The sequence below is a fragment of the Hyla sarda genome, chromosome 9, assembly GCF_029499605.1.
Source record: "Hyla sarda isolate aHylSar1 chromosome 9, aHylSar1.hap1, whole genome shotgun sequence".
NCBI lineage: Eukaryota > Metazoa > Chordata > Amphibia > Anura > Hylidae > Hyla > Hyla sarda.
This window is the reverse complement of record NC_079197.1, coordinates 22,528,605-22,551,073: the sequence shown is the minus strand read 5'-3', so window position 1 is coordinate 22,551,073 and position 22,469 is coordinate 22,528,605. Positions and strand designations below refer to the sequence as shown.

General features: G+C 43.8%; 2 protein-coding genes across 4 annotated transcripts in view; one reads left to right on the top strand and one right to left on the bottom strand.

Moving 5' to 3' along the window:
- CRAT (carnitine O-acetyltransferase) overlaps positions 1–11,014 on the top strand; it is a 39,855-nt gene extending 28,841 nt beyond the window's left edge. Inside the window, 7 exon segments of the mRNA XM_056538769.1 lie at positions 574–693; positions 942–1,064; positions 2,050–2,185; positions 3,028–3,090; positions 5,868–6,005; positions 6,089–6,260; positions 6,263–11,014. Of these exon segments, the coding sequence (XP_056394744.1) occupies positions 574–693; positions 942–1,064; positions 2,050–2,185; positions 3,028–3,090; positions 5,868–6,005; positions 6,089–6,260; positions 6,263–6,321 (811 nt within the window). The 3' untranslated portion in view covers positions 6,322–11,014.
- The window catches only part of DOLPP1 (dolichyldiphosphatase 1), a 65,438-nt gene that overhangs the window by 17,158 nt on the left and 25,811 nt on the right, over positions 1–22,469 (bottom strand). The window contains exon 8 of one of the 3 annotated variants that reach the window (XM_056538781.1): positions 18,659–19,657. The exons of the other annotated variants lie outside the window; for them this stretch is intronic. Coding sequence (XP_056394756.1) covers positions 19,621–19,657 — 37 coding nt within the window. The 3' untranslated portion in view covers positions 18,659–19,620. Of the gene's footprint in view, positions 1–18,658; positions 19,658–22,469 lie in introns of those variants that run through there. 3 annotated transcript variants of the gene reach the window in all.

Here is a 22,469-nt window from a genome sequence, read left to right as displayed (position 1 = left end):
GAGAAGATATATATATAGATAGATATATATATATATATATATATATATATATATAGATATATAGATAGATAGATATATATAGATTTTATTTTTTTAAATATTTTTTTTATTAAACAATTTTGTAATACAAAAGCAATAGCAATCGGATACTGTACAACTGAAAAGTACATAAAAATAAAAGACCGAAGCAAAAACATTAGGCACCCATGTAATGAGACAATAGTCCCGAGAGAGGCTACCTCCGGAATCAGACCATACCTTCCCCAGAGTAAACTCTACAAGGGTAAGGCTGGGGAAAGAGGAAGAATAGCCCCACCTCGACTCCCCGGGGATCAGATAAAAAAAGCACAGTTGTGTGAAAATCGAAACAGTTAGCCATCGGACAATTGCAGGGCTCCCAGGGTGCCCTTCAGGGATTCGAGATTATACCACATTGTGCATCTAAAACGACGGATTAAAGCAGCAATCCCCGGAGAGTCGAATTGAGTCAAAATAAAGGAACGCCACTTCTATAAAACATCTTAGTACCTGTATGACAATGCCGTTTGGCAACTGCTTCTTTTTTTAATGCAGGAAGAAGCCGGATCTGGTGAGGTCACCGATGATTCCACTACCAATGCCTAAGAAACTTCGCTTCAACATCACTCCAGAAATCAAGAACGACATTGACAAAGCCAAGCAGAACCTGAACATGTGAGCCAACATATAAATACCACCTTGGGGTTGGCGGTACATTAGTTGACGGTATTAGTAAAAAAATTAGCATTCAATGTAACATCTAGCTGGGAGTTTTAGTTTTGCAACAGCTGGAGGCACCCAGGTTTGGAGACACTGATTTAACGGGATGATCCCAGTAGTGGTAAAGTTCACTATATAATGTCACATTTTGTGCAGCTGCTTTTCCGCTCATTTCTTGTGCTTCCCTTTTTTTTTTTTTTTAGAATGGTTCACGACCTGGATGTTAAAGTGATCGTTTTTGAGGGGTTTGGGAAAAATTTCCCAAAGTCAGAAAAGTTGAGCCCGGATGCCTTTATCCAAATAGCGCTCCAGCTGGCCTATTACCGGTAAGAAGGGTGACGTTTTGGGTATTATTGATTAAAAGGGATTTCTGGGACATTTATTTTGATATTTGACAGCGCTTTCTTAGTCACAATAGTTCTAGTACAGGCTCACTGCTGTCTTATAGAGGCTTCCGTCTGCCTTAAAGGGGTACTCCACCCCATAGACATCTATACAAAAGATAGAGGATAAAATGTCTGATAGCAGGGGTCTCGCCGCTGGGGACCCAGTGATCTCGGCTGCGGCAACCCAAACATCCGGTGCACAGAGCGAACTTCGCTCCTTGATGGATGACTGGAGATGCGGGGCGGAGGCTCGTGATGCCACGCCCTGCTCATGATGTCACAGCCACGCACCCTCAATGCAAGTCTATGGGAGGGGGCGTGACTCAGTCACGCCCCCTCCCATAGACTTGCATTGAGGGTGCGTGGCCGTGACTTCACAAGCGGGGTGTGGACGTGATGTCACGAGCCTCCGCCCCGCATCACCAGTCATATGGCACGGATGCTCTAAGCGAACGCCAGGTGCAGCAGGGAGATTGAGGGGACATCTTATCCCCTACCCTTTGAATAGGGGATAAGATGTCTATGGGGTGAAGTACCCCATTAAAATCTAATGAGTAGTAATTTGAACTCCCCTCTCTTTATGTCAATGTCTTGTCCTGAGCAGATAGGCGGGTGGAGGGGAGCAGGAACGGGAGCACTCAGAGAGTGTGACTTGATGTCATATATGTCCAGGCATAATTGTAGTTTTGCAACAGCTGGAGCCACACTGGTTGGAGAAACACTGCTCTATAGTGTAAAAAAATGTATACTTCCCACACAGCAATGGACCAAAGCAATAGATAGGAAAACATTGATACAGTAAGAGATTCTAGGGGAAGCAGGCTTACATAGTAATGAATGCAAATGTGGATGAGAATGGCCTGGAAGATGTAAGATATGAAGTATCCAAATGTCACCAGTAACCTATTATTTGCATTGACTGAAGGATGTATGGAAGGGCCTGCGCTACCTATGAGAGCGCATCATTACGAATGTTCCGCCTAGGAAGGACCGACACTATTCGCTCTGCCTCTGTGGCGTCCCTGGAGTTTGTTCAAGGAATGGAGGATTCTGCGAAACAGGTGAGTGATTACTGTGACACTAGTACAATGGTCCCTCAGGTTACAATATTTTCGGTCTTTTCTGGACCATTATAACCTAAAACCAGACTCACCATACAATGCTACAGACAGTCCAGATCTGTGATACCTGTCAATGGCCGGAAAAATCGACCAATCAGAATGGGCAATCACTGGTAAAACCCCTGAATTACTGAAGATGCACTGACTGGTGTCTGGTAGCGCCCCCTACAGTACAGGGAGGTATTACATGTTCTGTACTCTTTACCTGTATTGCTGAAGTTTATGCACTGACTGGTGTCTGGTAGCGCCCCCTACAGTACAGGGAGGTATTACATGTTCTGTACTCTTTACCTGTATTGCTGAAGTGTATGCACTGACTTATGTCTGGTAGCGCCCCCTACAGTACAGCGAGGTATTACATGTTCTGTACTCTTTACCTGTACCAGGGTTACCTGCTCCTTTGGACACCAGGTGGGTGCGATTCCATGTTACTTTTTTAGGACACTGTGTACTGTACAGGACCCTGAAGAAGCTCCCGTCCTCTACATAGACAGTGATTACAGCTCCCAGCAGATCTTTCTTACTTTTATATGTAAGGATTTGCTTTATCTATATTAGTTATCTACTTATTTTTGTTTAATCCTCACTTTTTCCTATTTTTGGATGACATTTTGGTGGCTTCAGAACCAATTACCAGGTTTCCATAGAGTTATGGTCTCAACATACAATGGTTTCAACATACAATGGTCATCCTGGAACCGATTCATATTGTAACTTAGGGGACCACTGCATTTGCTTGTGTGAGAAGCGGCTATGGTTACCACTTTTTTTTATTTTTTTAGAACCTAGAGAAGGTGGATCTACTCAGAAAAGCGGTTCAAGCCCATCGTGCCTACACAGACATGGTAAGTGTCACATGCTGACCATGGCTGAACATTTCACATATAGGACGTTGTGGTCCATTATAAGGACTACACTTGTACATTTTGCATGTTAGCCTCTTCTTGCCTCTGAGCTCTATAAAGGTTGAAATTAGAGATGAGCGAACTTACAGTAAATTTGATTCGTTACTAACTTCTCGGCTCGGCAGTTGATGACTTTTCCTGCGTAAATTAGTTCAGCTTTCCGGTGCTCCGTTGGGCTGGAAAAGGTGGATACAGTCCTAGGAGACTCTTTCCTAGTAATGTATCCACCTTTTCCAGCCCACCGGAGCACCTGAAAGCTGAACTAATTTACGCAGGATAAGTCATCAACTGCCGATCCGAGAAGTTTGTGACGAATCGAATTTACTGTAAGTTCGCTCATCTCTAGTTGAAATACACAACACGACTTCTGCCTGATACCCGCACCTATTACATTTCTTAAACTCAATAGGTTAAAAAAACATATAAAGATACAAAAGCAACAGAGCATTTAGAGTAGATAGGCTATACCCATATGTAATAGGCATAAAACGCTACAATGGAACATGCCAAGTAACAATGCATAATATACATACATATAACACCGGAGATAAGGCAATATAGAAAAATCTGGACATGAATAGTATGATAAATCATATAGGGTGCCAGACCATACCTGTCAAGCCCCAACAACCGTTTCGCTAACAAATTTCTTCCTCGGGGGGCGTGAAAGAAGCAATTTGTTTCACAATTTTTATAATTTTGGTGTAGTATATGTAATGCAGGTCAAATAGATGCTTTACATATGTCTTTATGGGTCTAGCGTCTGTATTGGCCCCACAATTCCCTCTGTATTTCTGCTCACTCCCTTTTTTTTTTTTTTTTTTTTTATCAATTGAGTAAACAAAAGACAAAAAAAAGAAACAAAACCAAGCATCAGGTGACCATAGCAGTACAGTGTGGCAATACACAATACATTCACAGTGCTATCCCAGGGATTAGGATATGTATTCACCAATGCTTTCCAGCGAGACAGAGGAGGGGTCACAGTATCCTTCCAGGACATAAGTACTTTATGTGCACAGAACAACAGAAACCAAATCAGCAGGCGCCTATGGGAACCTGATTCCAGCCCATTGATGAGACCCAAGAGACGGACCTCAGGGGACAAGACAAAGGGAATTCTAGGTGATCTGCCAAAAAAAACACCACCTGTCTCCAAAACTGTGCCCCACACACACACACACACACACACACACACACACACACACACACACACACACACATTGCGTGCACAAGAGTGCCCACCTCAGACTGACACCAAAAACTTGACAAGTATTTAGGCAATGTAATCCAGCTTGCTCCACCCGTACACCCTCGACACGGATTCGCACCCAGCCTGGTGCACACAAATCCAAACGCAAGAACGGCAATCCAGCGTGGGTAAGTAGAAAATCCAGATTTTATTAACTCACGGTAAAAACGGTACAAACAACCAGCAGATCAGACGCGTTTCAGGCGCATGCGCCCTTCGTCACTGACGAAGGGCGCTTGCGCCTGAAACGTGTCTGATCTGCTGGTTGTTTGTACCGTTTTTAACGTGAGTTAATAAAATCTGGATTTTCTACTTACCCACGCTGGATTGCCGTTCTTGCGTTTGACACCGAAAACACACCGGAAGGAGAAACTCCAATCTGCTTCAGCCTAACCGGAGTATTATACAAACAAAGAATGAAACGAAATTGGATCAGCAAGTCTCTCACACTAACTAACAACCGTAGAATAGTAAGTCCCAACCACCTCATCCAATGATCCTCAGACACCATAGTGATATCAACCACACACTTCTCATATGCAAGGTCAAGTGCTAGGACCCACCGATTTAAGGAGAGCATATGTCTGTGTTAGTGGTTTAGCGAGATCAGTGGTGCCCAGAAGCAACTCCACATCAGAGAAGAGCGGGGTTACCTCCAAGGAGCCAAATTGTGCCTGTACTGCATGTCTCCACTGCAGATACCTAAAGAAGGCACTACAGGGAACATTTAAAATGATCCTGCATATCAGAAAAGGAGGGGAAGGAATGAACTTCCCCACTGCTCACTCATTCTGACATCCACAGCTCAGGAAGAGGTGTGTCCAACGCAAGCACTGAGCCCGCCCCAACTCACCATGCATTCACTTCCTCGAGTTTGCTGTGCTGGGTCTCTTCATCCAATAACTACAGGCTGCTCTGTAAACCCCTCCTCCTCTGTTTTCATGCTGCAGTCTAATAGGACAGGAGTGAGCACAGAGGAGTGCTAGCCCCGTCCTCACTTCCTGGACTTTGTGCCAGCCTGTACTTCAGCTGCAGCCGGACAGGATTATGTTCTGGATAATATTGGGACCTCTAGTTATCTATTTTAAAAGCCATGATTTCAATAAAAAGGACAACATTTTTTTTTTTATGAAGTATATTAGAAAGGTAAATGTTTTGCCAAAATGTACAACATATAAAACGTTCACTGTCACTTAAAAAAAAATAAATAAATAACTTTTGACATGTTTCGGTTGGTCGTGGTCCTAGTGTTTAGACTGCGACCCATAGCTAGAACTAGCTGGGAGAATAGCATGCTAAGCAAGACAAATTTATAATGTAAGTCTATGAGATTGTTGTTCAAATAGTTGGTCAGGGTCTGAACACTCAGACCCTGACCAATCTCTAGGACATGTCAATTTTTTTTTAAAGTTACATCTGTGATATTGCCTCATTTATGAAGTTATAATTCCCTTCGATTCCACAGGCAATTAATGGAAAAGCCATAGACCGACATCTTCTGGGGCTAAAGATTCAAGCCATTGAGGACTTGGTCAGCATACCGGAGCTCTTCATGGATACGTCCTATGCTGTGGCGATGCATTTCAACCTCTCCACCAGCCAGGTACCCCACTTCACTCTTCTCTTCATACCCCATCTTCATACCTCATTTGCCTCATCTGACTGACACGTTTTATTGTTTTGCAGGTGCCTGCCAAAACAGATTGTGTCATGTGCTTCGGCCCGGTGGTGCCCGACGGGTATGGCGTTTGTTACAACCCCATGGAAGAGCACATCAACTTCTCCGTGTCCGCATTCAACAGTTGTGCCGAAACCAACGCAGCAAGGATGGCGCATTACTTGGAGCAGGCTCTTTGTGATATGCAGAAGCTGATCCAGAGTACCCCCAAGTCCAAGCTCTAACCGCCATACCGAGCTGAAAATTGTAACCGTAATCTACGGTGCGTTAACCAGGCCACCAGTCAGCAAGCACTGAGAGACTACAGCAGCCATATACGATGCCCATTGCTTCTGGGACTAGCATACGGGTACTAATCGTAATAGTCAAAGTTCACTAACTCCAAGGAACTCCTCAAAGAAAGGAGATTTATCACAAAAGATAGAGGCGGTGCTCATAGTCTGACTGGTTGTGATAAATCTCCCACACAAAAATTACTCTGATTTTATAGAAATTTGAGTGGTGATTTTATTACTTACGAGAAACTCATTTTTTGGGGGGGGTTCTGGGGCAATGACTATCACGTGCAACGTTTGTTTACTGGCTAGGAAGTTTGTTTTTCTGGTGCTTGTGCGAGATCTACATGTATAGACTGGTAAAGGTGCACACTAACCTAGGTGTCCCCTCTAAATGGGTGACCTTAAAGATTCCGATATGGTAAATGTATCGCTCATCCATGGGATAGGTGGTCTGACCCTGGGACCCCCACTGATCACTAGAATTGAGGCCCTTTGAGGCTCTATCCACTCTCTATGGCTGTATTCCCAACCAGTTTGCCTCCAGCTGTTGCAAAACAACAACTCCCAGCATGCCCGGACAGCCGAAGGCTGTCCGGGCGTGCTGGGAGTTGTCGTTTTGCAACAGCTGGAGGCACCCTGGTTGGGAAACATCATTCTATAAGAGTACAGCACATCTTCAGTCCCATAGCGAGTAAATGAAGCAGTGGTCAACCATGTGAATTACTGCTTCATTCACTCAGCAGCACTCGGGACCGGCATTCTTGTGATCAGTGGTTGGACCCCCTGACATCAGATACTTATCACCTACCTTGTGTATAGGTGGTAAGTTATCTATGGATTACACCTTTTTAAGGTCCATATGTGGTTCAATACAGGGGGTTTGGAAGTTTTGCACATAATAGGATAAAGGTTTCTAAAGATTGTAGCTTGCGACACGGATCCCCCCAATATGTGTTCTTGATGTGCACTTTATGGAAGTATTAGCGGTTGCCCTAAATTTGTGAAAATGGCTGCTTTCTGGTAGAGCCCCTCTTTTCTGTGGGCTGTGTCCGGTATTGCAGCTCTGCCCCAACTAAGTTCTTATAGAGCCCCAAAAATAAGAATGAATTATCATTAAATACCGTAGCTTAGGATGCTCGGTCACACACCATTTGTACAGTTTCTTGATACGCCCTTCCGTTCCTGAGAGGGTTTATAGTTGAAAGTTTAGGGAATCAGTCAAATGGGTGGGGCTTAATTTTTAATAATGGGAGTGACTATCAGGTGATGGTCGGGATTATACAGTCAGGGGGTGTGTATTAAGGATACACGCTCCTCAATGTACAACATTCACACCACCAGACTGTATAATCCCGCCCATAAACTGCTAGTCACTCCTATTTTTTAACGGTAAGTCCCGCCCATCTGACTCCCTGAATTGTTAGTGTACCTGTCAGCCCCCCCCCCAAAAAAAAATATATATATATTGCTCAGCATCTTATCCTGATCATGCACATATCATTTTTATGTGTCTATGACCTATATTTCTCTCAGAATTAGCTTTATTTCTGATTTACGTTAATGTTGTCTACTAGAAGCAGGGAGGCGGGTCCCTTTATTCTCCTCAGGTGATAACCACTCCCCCTATCTCACTCTCCTCAGTCACTGGTCTTAGGAGTGAATATCTGTAACCCTTTCCTTTCTGGTTTTATGCTATACACACACACTGTGTTCTTACTGCTTTTGCAGAACTACAGCTCCCGGCATGCCCACACATCCTTTGAGTTGTAGTTTTGCAACAGCTGGAGGCATATGATTGGTAAAAATGAAAAATTTACAGCAGTGTTGCTGCAGGCTGTGTTCCTCCTACTGTTGCAAAACTACAACTCCCAGCTTGCCCACACATCATTCGGCTGTGCAGGCATGCTGGGAGTTGTAGTTTTGCAACAGCTGGAGGCATATGATTGTAGTCCGCCAGTATTAGATACACACACATTGACTTCATTTATTCATACACATGCACATTACCTAGACAACACAGATTTACACACATATATATATATCCACAAACACATATAAACATGCAGGGACACTTTAAACAAAAAAATCCTCCATTCTGTCCCCATCTTTAGTCACCAGCATCTTTCATCATCTGCTCACAGGCAGCAGTGTACTCCCGCCCCTTCTCACAGGCAGCAGTGTACTCCCGCCCCTTCTCACAGGCAGCAGTGTACTCCCGCCCCTTCTCACAGGCAGCAGTGTAATCCCGACCCTTCTCCTCACAGGCAGCAGTGTACTCCCGACCCTTCCCCCTTCTCCTCACAGGCAGCAGTGCACTCCCTCCCCTTCCCCTCACAGGCAGCAGTGTACTCCCGCCCCTCCCCCCTTCTCACACAGGAGACTGAAGTAAACACAGAGAGTGAGGGAGCCAATCACAGCAGCTTTAGATCTGCAGACCTGTCAATCATGAAGTGGGTCCATGACGTAGGTGATGACGAGTGGACACAGCCAGGCTGGTATGTATCCCAGGAAGCAGTTTTTTTTTTAAATACTGAAAATGTTTTAATGAAAGCAATTTCAAAAACCTATTGGTTTTGAATTGCTTTACAACATATCAAAAGTTTTTATATCTGACAGTGCCCATTTAAACTTTAAACCCTCAGATCTCAGGAACAGAAGGGCGTATCAAACTGTAAAAATTTGTGTGATCAGGGTACCCCTATCTATTTCATGACAGTAAAATGTAAATTTTTAGGGGTTGGCCTAAAAAGAACTGCAGCGGATTTTGCTACTGCTTACTTTAATGGGTTCAAAGGAAAATCTGCAAATCTGTCTCTATTGCGGATTTTCTGCTGACCCATTGAAGTCAATGGTAGTAAAATCCGCAGATTTTCCACAGCAGAAAATCCGCAGGTAATATCCCCCCGTGAACGTACCCTTAGTGTACATTCAGACAAGTGGATCCACAATGTATTTTACGCTGCGGATCAGCCGCCGAAGGACCCCTACAGGGTGCCTTTTAGATGTGCCTGCTCGGAGAGGCAATACGCCTCTACGAGCAGACACACTACTGCGATGTGGGAGTTGCTCACACACATCGCAGCCACTCCCCTGCTCCCTAAGCTAGGCCAAGAGCAGCCACGAAATGAGAGTATACTGCGCATGCACGCGGCGACTCGCACATAAGTGTGTCTGCTTGTAGCGGCGTATTGCCGCTCCGAACAGGCACATCTAAAGGCACTATGTAGCGGTCAATACGCTGTGGATCCGCTCATCTGAACGTACCCTTAAAATGGACTATCCAGGAATAGAAAATACATATACATACTGTGCACCGCTTGGCGTTACTGCGGGGGAATCCCGATTCCGGTGTCTGCAGAAACCTTTCCGAGTAGTCCTAGTGCCTCAGAGTCAAGCAAATGTGCAGAATGTTTACCCTAAAGTAGACATAAGAGCACAGCTTACATTGTCACATGGCAGGCGTAACAAGCAGGGCACAGTGACCGTTCTATTTGGTTTGGCTGTTTGTCACAATTTTTTTTTTTGCCTTATTCTAAACCAGTATGCCTCCAGCTGTTGCAAAACAACTCCCAGCATGCTGGGAGTTGTAGTCTTACAACAGCAGGAGGCACATTGATTGGGAAACAGTGTTCTAAACTGAACCACAATCTGTGGCCTGACTTACACCATGTAATGTCAGAAACCTGATCTGTGCTCCGAGAGGGGTTTTATGATTGCACAATCAGTGTGTTGGTCTCGCAATCTAATCCTGGCCAATCAGATTGGTCATTGAGATGGTTTTGTTTTTTTTGTCGGTCGCTGTGATTGTTGGAATTGATAGATTTATAATAAATAAAATGGATATAATGTTTTATATTACCTGGTATTTTATAGCATTACATAGTTCATAACAGTAACATAGTTCATAAGGTTGAAAAAAGACCAGAGTCCATCAAGTTCAACCTATAACCTTAATGAGTCCCTACTGAGTTGATCCAGAGGAGGGCAAAAAAAAAAAACAACTCATACTAGAGGTAAAAATTCCTTCCTGACGCCAAATATGGCATCAGAATAAATCCCTGGATCAACGTTCTGTCCCTATAAATCTAGAATCCATAACCTGTAATGTTGTTGTTCTCAAAATGCATCCAGACCCCTTTTAAATTATTTTAGAGTTCACCATGACCACATCCTCCGGGAGAGAATTCCACAGTCTCACTGCTCTTACAGTAAAGAACCCCCATCTGTGCTGGTGTAGAAACCTTTTTTCCTCTAAACATAGAGGATGCCCCCTTGTTATAGATACAGTCCTGGGTATAAATAGATCATGGGAGAGATCTCTGTACTGTCCCCTGATATATTTATATATAGTTATTAGGTCTCCCCTAAGCCTTCTTTTTTTCTAAACTAAATAACCCTAATTCTGATCATCTTTCTAGGTACTGTAGTCCTCCCATTCCCCGTCTTTGAACCCTCTCCAGCTCCACTATATCTTTCTTGTACACTGGTGCCCAGTACTGTACACAGTATTCTATGTGTGGTCTGACCAGTACTGTACACAGTATTCTGTGTGTGTGGTCTGACCAGTACTGTACACAGTATTCTATGTGTGGTCTGACCAGTACTGTACACAGTATTCTGTGTGTGTGGTCTGACCAGTACTGTACACAGTATTCTATGTGTGGTCTGACTAGTGATTTGTACAGCAGTAGAATTATTTCCTTGTCGTGGGCATCTATGCCCCTATTGATGCCCCCCATGATTTTATTTGCCTTGGCAGCAGCTGCCTGACACTGGTCTCTACAGCTAAATTTACTATTAACTAAGACTCCTAAGTCCTTTTCCATGTCAGTCGACCCCAGTGTTCTCCCATTTAATACATAATCCCAGCCCAGATTTTTCCTCTCCATGTGCATTACCTTACATTTATCAGTGTTGAACCTCATTTGCCACTTCCCAGCCCACGACGAAACGGAAAAGAAAATCATTGTGCGACAAAATCAAAGAAAAAACGCCATTTTGTAACTTTTGGGGGCTTCCGTTTCTACGCAGTGCATATTTCGGTAAAAATGACACCTTATTATTCCGTAGGTCCATACGGTTAAAATGATCCCCTACTTATATAGGTTTGATTTTGTCGGACTTCTGGAAAAAATCATAACTACATGCAGGAAAATTTATACGTTTAAAAATGTCATCTTCTGACCCCTATAACTTTATTTTTCCACGTACAGGGCGGTATGAGGGCTCATTTTTTGTGCCGTGATCAGAAGTTTTTATCGGTATGATTTTTGTTTTGATTGGACTTTTTGGTCACTTTTTAATGGTATAAAGTGACCAAAATACGCTTTTTTGGACTTTGGAATTTTTTTGCGTGTACGCCATTGACCGTGCGGTTTAATTAATTATATATTTTTATAGTTCGGACACTTACACACGCGGCGATACCACATATGTTTATTTTTATTTATTTACACTTTTTTTATGGGAAAAGGGGGGTGATTCAAACTTATTAGGGAAGGGGTTAAATGACCTTTATTAACACTTTTTTTTTTACTTTTTTTTTGCAGTGTTATAGGTCCCATAGGGACCTATAACACTGCACACACTGATCTCTTATACTGATCATTGTTATCCCATAGGGACCTATAACACTGCACACACTGATCTCTCATCCTGATCACAGGCGTGTATTAACACGCCTGTGATCAGTGTTATCGGCGTTTGACTGCTCCTGCCTGGATCTCAGGCACGGAGCAATCATTCATCGATCGGACACCGAGGAGGCAGGTAAGGGCCCTCCCCGTGTCCTGCAAGCTGTTCGGGACGCCGCGATTTCACCGCGGCGGTCCCGAACAGCCCCACTGACTAGCCGGGATACATTCACTTTCGCAGCGGCGGTCAGCTTTGACCGCCGCTTCTAAAGGGTTAATACCGCACATCGCTGCGATCGGCGATGTGTGGTATTAGCCGCGGGTCTCGGCCGTTGATGAGCGCCGGGACCGACGCGATGTGATGCGGGGTCGCAGCGCGACCCCGCTTCATATCGCGGGAGCCGGCGCAGGATGTAAATATGTCCTGCGTCGTTAAAGGGTTAATCTGTTTTATCTGTTTTTTACATATTTAACACTTTTCTCTATAGCTTTAATGCTTCTTCACTGTTGTCCTGTTTTAGTAGTTTAAATGCTTTTTCATTTAAATTGGTTTTCTTCTATTCCTTACCATTTTATTCCCATAAGGTATATATATATACCTCTTACAGTGAGAATTTAGAATATTTTGTTTTCAGTATTCTTGTTTTACAGAACATTCTCCCAATTTTACATTGTTAAGGGCTTCTCTGTGTTGATCGAACTTGGCCTTCCTAAAGTTCATTGTTTTTGTGGCCCCTCGAGAGATTCCCTTATTGAAGAACAAGTTGTAATGTATTATATTATGATCACTATTTCCTAGGTGTCCTTCTACCTGCACATTACTCTGTCAGGTCTGTTGGTTAATATTTAGTCTAGTAGGGCGCCCCCTCTGGTTGGGCCCTGCACTATTTGGGATAGATAATTGTCTTTAGTTATAGTCAGAAACCTGTTTCCTTTATGAGATTCACAGGACTCAGTCTCCCAATTTATATCAGGATAGTTAAAGTCCCCCATTATTATCACCGCATTCTGATTTGCGGGGAGAGAACGCTGACAGTTTTCCTTTCCACCATAAGAAGGACAGACATCCGAAATAACAGAGCTCTTAAAAAACCAAAGTACGCACAGAATTTTGCATAATTTTTATTTTAAAATAAAAAAAAGTCATGTTTCAATTCATTTGACTCACATATGAAACAAAACAAAAACGAGTGACAAGTTGATGCCAGGAACCAGGGGTCAGTCACCGTGGCATGGGGGCACTGTACCGCCATGACAGTCTGTGCTCCAGGGCTGTACCATGCAGCTGAAACAATAGATGCCCCTATACCATGATGACAAGAGATTTTCCAGGATAAGGAAAGATTAGGAATAAGGAATTATTTTATTTTTACTTCTGTGAAACAGCACCACAAAACCCATCTGGTAGGGGGCGGCTCCAATTTAGGTGGACCAATGTAAAATCTTATGGGAGAGTATCCCTATTGAACTATATTGTGGGTTGTACAGTGGCAGGGGGTATTATACACTGGTTTTAATCTATTTAAAAGGGTACTCCGGTGGAAAACTTTTCTTTTTTTTTTTAACTGGTGCTAGAAAGTTTAACAGATTTGTAAATGACTTCAATTAAAACATCTTAATCCTTCCAGTACTTATTAGCTGCTGAATACTACAGAAGAAATTCTTTTCTTTTTGGGACACAGTGCTCTCTGCTGACATCTCTGTCCATTTTAGGAACTGTCCAGAGTAGGAGAAAATCCTCATAGCAAACATATGCTGCTCTGGACAGTTCCTAAAATGGACAGAGATGTCAGCAGAGAGTACTGTGCTCATAATGTCAGCAGAGAGCTCTGTGTTCCAAAAAGAAAAGAATTTCCTCTGTAGTATTCAGCAGCTAATAAGTACTGGAAAGATTAAAGATTTTTTTTTTAATAGCAGTAATTTCAAATCTGTTTAACTTTGACACCAGTTGATTTAAAGAAAAAAAAAATTCCACCGGAGTACCCCTTTAATAGGGCCCAAAAAAAAAAACACCATATATTTCCCTACCAGTGTGCCTCCAGCTGTAGCAGAACTGCAACTCCCAGCATGCCCAGACAGCCAGCAGCTGTCCGGCATGCTGGCAGTTGTAGTTTTGCAACAGCTGGAGGCCCACTGGTTGGAAAGCACTGCCCTATCCAATGTCATATTGGACAGAATAGTACCCCTAGAGGTCCTTTTGAAAGAAAATGAGTTGCAATACCAGATACAGCCAAGAGGGGTGCTGTTTCAAAACCTCTTTTCTTATCCTGGACAACCTCTGTACCCAATTAGCCCCTAAATATGCACGTTGTGGGGGTAAAACCTCCCATGCAGACTTTATATAATGCAGAAAGTTTCTGATCTCCTCCCTGTTATCACCTGTACATGTATTTATAGACAAAAAAAAAAAAAGAAGAGGCAGAGCTCTGAATCGGCCCGCCGTAAGCCCTTTCCACTTGGACAGATTATTTGTACTGTGCCTGACATGTATACACAGGGTAATGCTGAGCTCTGAAGACATCACGTTATCCCTTAAAAACACATTGCGACGATTCACATGAAAACCATCTGCTGCCACATCCTTTGGTAGGGATAATGGAGAATTATTTTATTTTTAGGCTAAATTTGGGCTACATCTAGTGCAGGGCCCTGTTCATTTGAATAGGCCAGAGTTTCCCAACCAGGGTGCCTCCAGCTGTTGCAGGGTGCCTCCAGCTGTTGTAGTTTAGCAACAGCTGGAGGCACCCTGGTTGGGATACACTAGAATAGGGCTTGACTGGTGCTGTATCTGTAAAACACCAACCCTGTTTACTAGTCCCCTTTTATCATTACTTCTATGGGCACCTTACAACTAATACATGGGATCCAACCAACGTTGCCCAATAGGCATTTCACCCGATGCCTGATCCTTCTTTCCTCCCTGATGTCTTATCTCCTCCTGATGTTTATAAAATCAACTGGTGCCAGAAAGTTATACAGATTTGTAAATTACATCCATTTTAGGCCTTTCAATACTCATCAGCTGCTGTATGCTCCAGAGGAAGTTGTGTAGTTCTTTCCAGTCAGACCACAGTGCTCTCTGCTGCCACCTCTGTCCCCCAGTAGGAGCAAATTACCATAGTGAATCTCCTCCTGCTCTGGACAGTTCCTGACATGGACAGAGGTGTCAGCAGAGAGCACAGTGGTCAGACAAAAAAGAAAAAAAGAACTTCCTGTGGAGCATACAGCAGCTGATAAGTACTGGAAGGATTAAGATTTTTTTTTTTAAATAGAACTCATTTCCAAATCTGTATAAAACTTTCTGGCACCAGTTGATCTAAGAAAAAAAAAATAGTTTTCCATCGGAGTACCCCTTTAATAATTGAAATCGCTGAGATTAGGAGTCCAGTGGGTGGTCCTAATCAGTGAGTGACAGCTATCGCTGTGTGCATGCTCCACTCAATGAGCCAGACCGCAGACTGGACCCCTAAAGTCAGAATTAGAGATGAGCAAACTTACAGTAAATACGATTCGTCACGAACTTCTCGGCTCGGCAGTTGATGCCTTATCCTGCATAAATTAGTTCAGCTTTCCAGTGCTCCCGTGGGCTGGAAAAGGTGGATACAGTCCTAGGAAACTCTTTCCTAGGACTGTATTCACCTTTTCCAGCCCACCGGAGCACCTGAAAGCTGAACTAATTTATGCAGGATAAGACATCAACTGCCGAGCCGAGAAGTTTGTGACGAATCGAATTTACTGTAAGTTCGCTCATCTCTAGTCAGAATGATTAGGGATTTTAATCAATAACATAAAATATTTACAAGACTTTTCCAATTTATTGATTAAAACCCCTGCTCATTCTAAGTTTAGGAGTCCAGTAGGCGGCCCAGCTCAGTGATTGGAGCGTGCACACAGCAATAGCTGTCACTCACTGATTAGGACCACCCACTGGACTCCTTAATTCAGAATGATCAGGAATTTCAATCGATAAGTTGGAACAGATTCAGGACATCTTGTATCTCATCGATTAAAATCCCTGATCATTCTGGATTTAGGAGTCAAGGGGATGGTCTTGCTCAGTGATTGGAGCAGCATGCACACTGCAATAGCCGATTAGGACCACCCACTGGACCCCTAAACTCAGGATTTTAATCAATAAGAGACTACATAGCAGTCTGCTTAGTGCCTCCTGCGTTAGAAATTGTTCTGGTAGAGTGGCCTTCTTTTTTATATTGATAGGCTTCCTTTAAAACAGTAAGTATATTACATTTTGATATTTATAATTCTCAAAAGAGGGTTGATTTGGATCGGGTGCTTTAAAAAAAATAAATTAATTAAATAGATCAATAAAAATAGCGCCACACCTGACCATTTGTTGCATATGGTATTGCAGCTCAGCGTCATCAAAAGGGTTAATCCCATGTAGGAAAATGTCTGATTTTAAAGTGTCTGATTAGGGGGGGGTCTTGACAGCTTGTGCATCTACGGCTCTCCTATAGAGATGCATGTCAGTCCCCGCTCCGTGCACGAGGCGAGGCGAAGAACCATGCAGGAAGAGCGCAGGAGGTCCCAGCGGTTGGACCCCCTGCGATCAGACATCACCTTTCCTTTCAAAGTTTTTCTAAAGTTTTTAAAGGGGTACACCGCTGCTCAGTGTTTGGAACAAAGTGTTCCAAACGCTGGCGCCGGGAGCTTGTGACGTCATAGCCCCACCCCCTCAATGCAAGTCTATGGGAGGGGGCGTGACGGCTGTCACGCCCCCTCCCATAGACTTGCATTGAGGGGATGGGGCTATGACGTCACAAGCTCCCGGCGCCAGCGTTCGGAACACTTTGTTCCAAACGCTGAGCAGCGGAGTACCCTCTTTAAAAGTAAATGTTGATGACCTGCAACACCACATACAACCTGTGAACATGTGTGGCGCTGTCTCCGGATGAAAGCAGACATGTATTTGTAATCCAGGACAACCACTCCTCCGAGGCTCTACAATGTTATGGCAATTCCTCTTTCTCCAGCATCCATGCAGACACTTGATGGGAGCAGCCGCGCCGCTGGAGTATGCGCTACGTTTTGGCTACTGCACCCGCTTAGACAAGGATTATTTATTTAGGATAGGATTTATTTATTTAAATTTTTAAACTTCCCAAACCTGGTACATTGAATGTGTCCACCAGCCCAACAAAGGCATCAAGCAGATGATTGGGGGCCTAGTGAGATGTTTAAGGGGGTGTTTCCATCTGGGACATTGATGGCATATCAACAGGACATACTATAAATCTCTTACAGATATGTGTCCCAACACTGGAATAGGGGGCCCCAAGGCGGTGAGAAGCAGAAAAGAGTAGAGTGAGTTGTTTTAGGCACTAACATTACTTCCATTGACTTTAAAGGGGTATTCCAGCTTTATACATCTTATCCCCTATCCAAAGGATACGGGATAAGATGTATGATCGAAGGGGTCCTGCCGCTAGGAATCCCGGGGATCTCTCTGCAGCCCCCGGCATTCTGTGCCGGGTGCTGCCACTGAGACAGAGACGTGACATCATCGCCACACCCCCCTAGTGACACCACACCACGCCCCCTCCATTCATGTCTATGGGAGGAGGCATGACTGCTACGTACTAGTTACATGTTCCGGACGCCAGCGCTGCCGGCCTGGAGGTGGATAGGGGATAAAATGTTTTCAGCGGAGCATTGTGTTATCCAGGAATAAAAAAGTAAAATAAAAAGAGCTAATTTCTTTTAAAACAGTACCAGACCAGTCCTCAGTTTCACTAAAGTGAAGTTTTTGGAAATTTACCTTTTTTTCAATTGAATAACCCTTTAAAGGGGTACTCCTGTGGAAATGATTTTTTTTTTTTAAATCAATTCGTGCCAGAAGGTTAAACAGATTTGTAAATTACTTCTACTAAAAAATCTTTACCCTTCCAGTACTTTTTAGGGGCTGTATACTAAATTCCCTCATTTCCTCTGATGTCATGACCATAGTGCTCTCTGCTGTTTATTTCAGGAACTGTCCAGAGCAGGAAAAAAAAACAAAAAAAAACATAGCAAACATATGCTGCTCTGGACAGTTCCTAAAATGGACAGCAGATGTCAGCAGAGAGCACTGTGGTCATGACATCAGAGGAAATGCATTGCCTTTTTGGATTTCTCTTTAGTATACAGCCCCTAAAAAACTGGAAGGATTAAGATTTTTTTAATGGAAGCGATTTACAAATCTGTTTGACTTTCTGGCACCAGTTGATTTAAAAAAAAGTTTTCCACGGGAGTACCCCTTTAAGGCTATATGTTCACATGACAGAAATTTCCAGGCGGAATCCGCAGATCTGTTCCGCTGCAGCAGTGTCCTGTTGATTTCAATGGGATTCTGCTGCACTGTGCACCTGGTGGAATCCTTATTCCGGCGTCCGCAGAAACACTGAACCTGTTGAATGTTCCCGCAGATTCTGAACGGAAACGTATTGCACTCTGGGATCTGTAATAGCTATACATCAGAAAATCGCTTAAGAGGCAAATCCCTGACTGTGGTTTCAAGGGTGGAGTTTAATTTTACCATAGTTTATTGTATAAACAATGTTTCCCAACTAGGGAGCTTCCGGCTGTTGCAAAACTACAACTCCCAGCATGCCTCGACAGCCGAAGGCTGTCGAGGCATGCTGGGAGTTGTAGTTTTGCAACAGCTGGAGGCACTCTGGTTGGGAACACTGTTCTATTTAAAAAAAAAACTAAACAATTGAACCACATGGGAGGCTACAGAGCGAAACAGTCTCTCAGTTACTGCAAGAATCCTCTTCTCTGTGAAGTAAGACAAGTAACAAACCAGGAAAAGACATCACCCGCTTTCCACTTGCGTTCACAATTTTTACACAAACAATAAAAAATAAAAAATAAAAAATCACTAGTGTTAAAATGGTTATTTGTAGTCCTCGAATCGAAAACCTTGTTCAAAAGTGCAACAGGAATTGCTTTAAGCCCTCCAGCTGTCAATCATCAATAGGCACCTTGGGGAGCATAGCTGAAACCCATAGGAAAGGGGGGGGGGGGGCGGTATTACTATATCGGCAACCAAGCTTAGTCTGTTAAAGCACAAAGGGTTAAGTGTCTCACTCGCCGGTGATTCTCCCACCCACCCAAAAATAAAAATAAAAAAAATGTTGCCGTCATTTACAGCATATTCCACCCTATACTTATTAGTTTCAATTTTTTTTTTTTTTATAAAATATATATATAAATAAATAAAAGGTGGATATTCATGCAATAAAAAGGGTTGTTTGTTGTTGTTTTTTTGTTAGAATAATGGATTTCCTTTGATCATCTCATGAATTTAAAAAAAAAAAAAACACCTTAGCTCTTGCTAAATTTCCATCAATCCATCTCGGAGAGGGACCGCTGGACAGCGTGCATTGGAGAGCATTGGTCAGCCCCGGTCCTGACATGCAGAGGGCGGCCGCTGGCAAGACAGGCATTGTAAACCAAGTTGAAGGCCTCTCTCTCACTCCCATTTTTATTTTATTTTTTGGTCCGTCAGTTTTAAATGTTCTCCATGTGCGCCATGGGCTGTCCTGGCATCAGTTCCCTTGGACTGCCAGAAGGTTATGGATCTTACCGCCATCACACCCCATCCCTGTCAGTTTCTTGGTCTGAGATTCACTGCAGCTTTGTACCGAGTTTGCGTTGTCTGCTTCTGGACAAGTTAGAAAACAAAGACATGTTTAAAATGTTTCCGTTGTTTTAATGTACTTTTTAAAAAAGGATGGCTGTAATGAAGATTTTTTTTTTTGGGGGGGGGGGGGGGGGGAACTACTGCGGCAGGACTGTACGGCAATGTGTGGGTTATGAAGTGAGGAAAAACAATGTATTTTGAATCCATGGTGTTCTCGCTAGAGATGAGCGAACTTACAGTAAATTCGATTCGTCACAAACTTCTCCACTCGGCAGTTGATGACTTTTCCTGCGTAAATTACTTCAGCCTTCAGGTGCTCCGGTGGGCTGGAAAAGGTGAATACATTACTAGGAAAGAGTCTCCTAGGACTGTATCCACCTTTTCCAGCCCACCGGAGCACCTGAAAGCTGAACTAATTTATGCAGGATAAGGCATCAACTGCCGAGCCGAGAAGTTCGTGACGAATCGTATTTACTGTAAGTTCGCTCATTTCTAATTCTGACTTTAGGGGTCCAGTCTGCGGTCTGGCTCATTGATTGGGGCATGCACACAGCGATAGCTGTTCAGCACCTGAAAGCTGAACTAACTGCCGAGCGGAGAAGTTTGTGACGAATCGAATTTACTGTAAGTTCGCTCATCTCTAGTTCTAGCAGCAAAATCTGTAACATCAATAGGCAACCGGTGGAAATTTTTTTATTTTTTATTTTTTTTAAACAGATTTGTAAATTACTTCTATTAAAAAAAAATCTTAATCCTTCCAGTACTTATTAGCTGCTGAATACTACAGAGGAAATTATTTTCTTTTTGCAACACAGAGCTTTCTGCTGACATCACAAGCACAGTGCTCTCTGCTGACATCTCTGTCCATTTTAAGAACTGTCCAGAGTAGGAGAAAATCCCCCATAGCAAACATATGCTGCTCTGGACAGTTCCTAAAATGGACAGAGATGTCAGCAGAGAGCACTGTGCTCGTGATGTCAGCAGTAAGCTCTGTGTTGCAAAAAGAAAAGAATTTCCTCTGTAGTATTCAGCAGCTAATAAGTACTGGAAGGATTAAGATTTTTTTTAATAGAAGTAATTTACAAATCTGAATTCAAGTAGAAAACAGACATGGCGCACATCTACAATCTTGTATAATGATCCAATTGCTTCTCAGCATAATATCAAAAACTAACAGGTTGTTATTATACATTTTTGATCAAAAAGTACAAGCCCACTCGCCACGTCAAGGCCACCTATTCAGAGTGGGTCCCTAACGTCCCTAGCATAAAATGGCGTAGCACTGGGCGGCGACCACCACCGCCGCGACACCAGTGCCCACGGGGGGGGGGGGTGTAGGGGGAGCGACCCACTGGCAGAGCGGCCCCAATGCCATTCAAACCAGTCTATGGGCCGCACCCCCCCACAGACACGGTGCAACGGCAGCAACGGACGCCGCCCCGCACCACACCAGTGTGAACAAGGTGTAAAGGCTCACTTACCTTGCTCTCCCAGTCAGACTGGGAGGTTGCCAGGAATTAAATGGCCCTTGTGTGGCTAATTACCACCCATATAGGGTTGGGCTGAGGGGGTGGGGAAGAGTGCAGCACATGTTCAAAAAAAAAAAAAAAAAAAAAAAAAAAAAGTGTAAGTGAGCAGTTACGCCTTGTTCACACTGGTGTGGTGCGGGGCGGCGTCCGTTGCTGCCGTGGCGCTGTGTCTTCGGGTGGGTGCGGCCCATAGACTAGTTTGAGTGGCATTGGGGTCGCTCTGCCAGTGGGTCGTTCCCCCCCGTGGGCACTGGTGTCGCGGCGGTGGTGGTCGCCGCCCAGTGCTACGCCATTTTATGCTAGCACCTGTTAGTTTTTGATATTGTGCTGAGAAGCAATCAGATCATTATACAAGATTGTAGATGTGCGCCATGTCTGTATTCTACCCGAATTCACACTGTAATTTACAAATCTGTTTAATTTTCTAGCACCAATTGATTTAAAAAAATTAAAAATAAAGTTTTCCACCAGAAGTTTTCCACCAGAGTTTTAAAGAGGTACCTCCGCCCCTAGACATCTTATCCCCTATCCAAAGGATAGGCGAGAAGATGTCTGATCGAGGGGGTCCCACCACTGGGAACCCCCTGAGATCTTGGCTGTGGCACCCCAGACATCCAGTGCACAGAGCAAACTTCGCTCCATGCCGGATGACTGGCGATGCGGGACGGAGGCTCGGGATGTCCTGGTCACGCCCCACTCGTTACATCACAGCCATGCCCCCTCAATGCACGTCTATGGGAGGGGGCGTGACTGCAGGGTGCAGCCTAAGCCAATCATAGCTCATGTCGCACTGAACTGCTCTGGGCTGTGTGTAGCAGAGTGAGGGAGGAAGTTCTCCCCTGTATGGCTTCAGATGATGTCACGCCTTCTGGGGAACGCCCCTTCCCAGTCTGTGAATCTGACTGTGCAGAAAATACAGAGCAATATCAAGGTAGAAAACTAAGAAATAATAAAAATAAAGGCAGGGGGTGGTTTATTGTGATGGGGGCAGTGACCTGGGAGGATTATAAAATTTAACAAGATCATGACAGGTACTCTGTAATGCATGTGCTCTCCTTGTGGGGCTCAAAAACACGGTTGACCACCATGGTTGTCACCAAACATCCTAGATGTAACTGTGTGTTATCTGCAGGTACTCTTTCGGAATACCTGTAAGTAACACACAGTATCATCTATCTGAATAGTCTACCTTCGAATCTCCAAATGCTGCAAAATAAACCCCAGCATACCACGCTAGGATTTGTAGTTTTGCAGCAGCTGGAAAGCCTTGGGTTGGAGTTCACTGTTGTTCCGTCTTTATATGG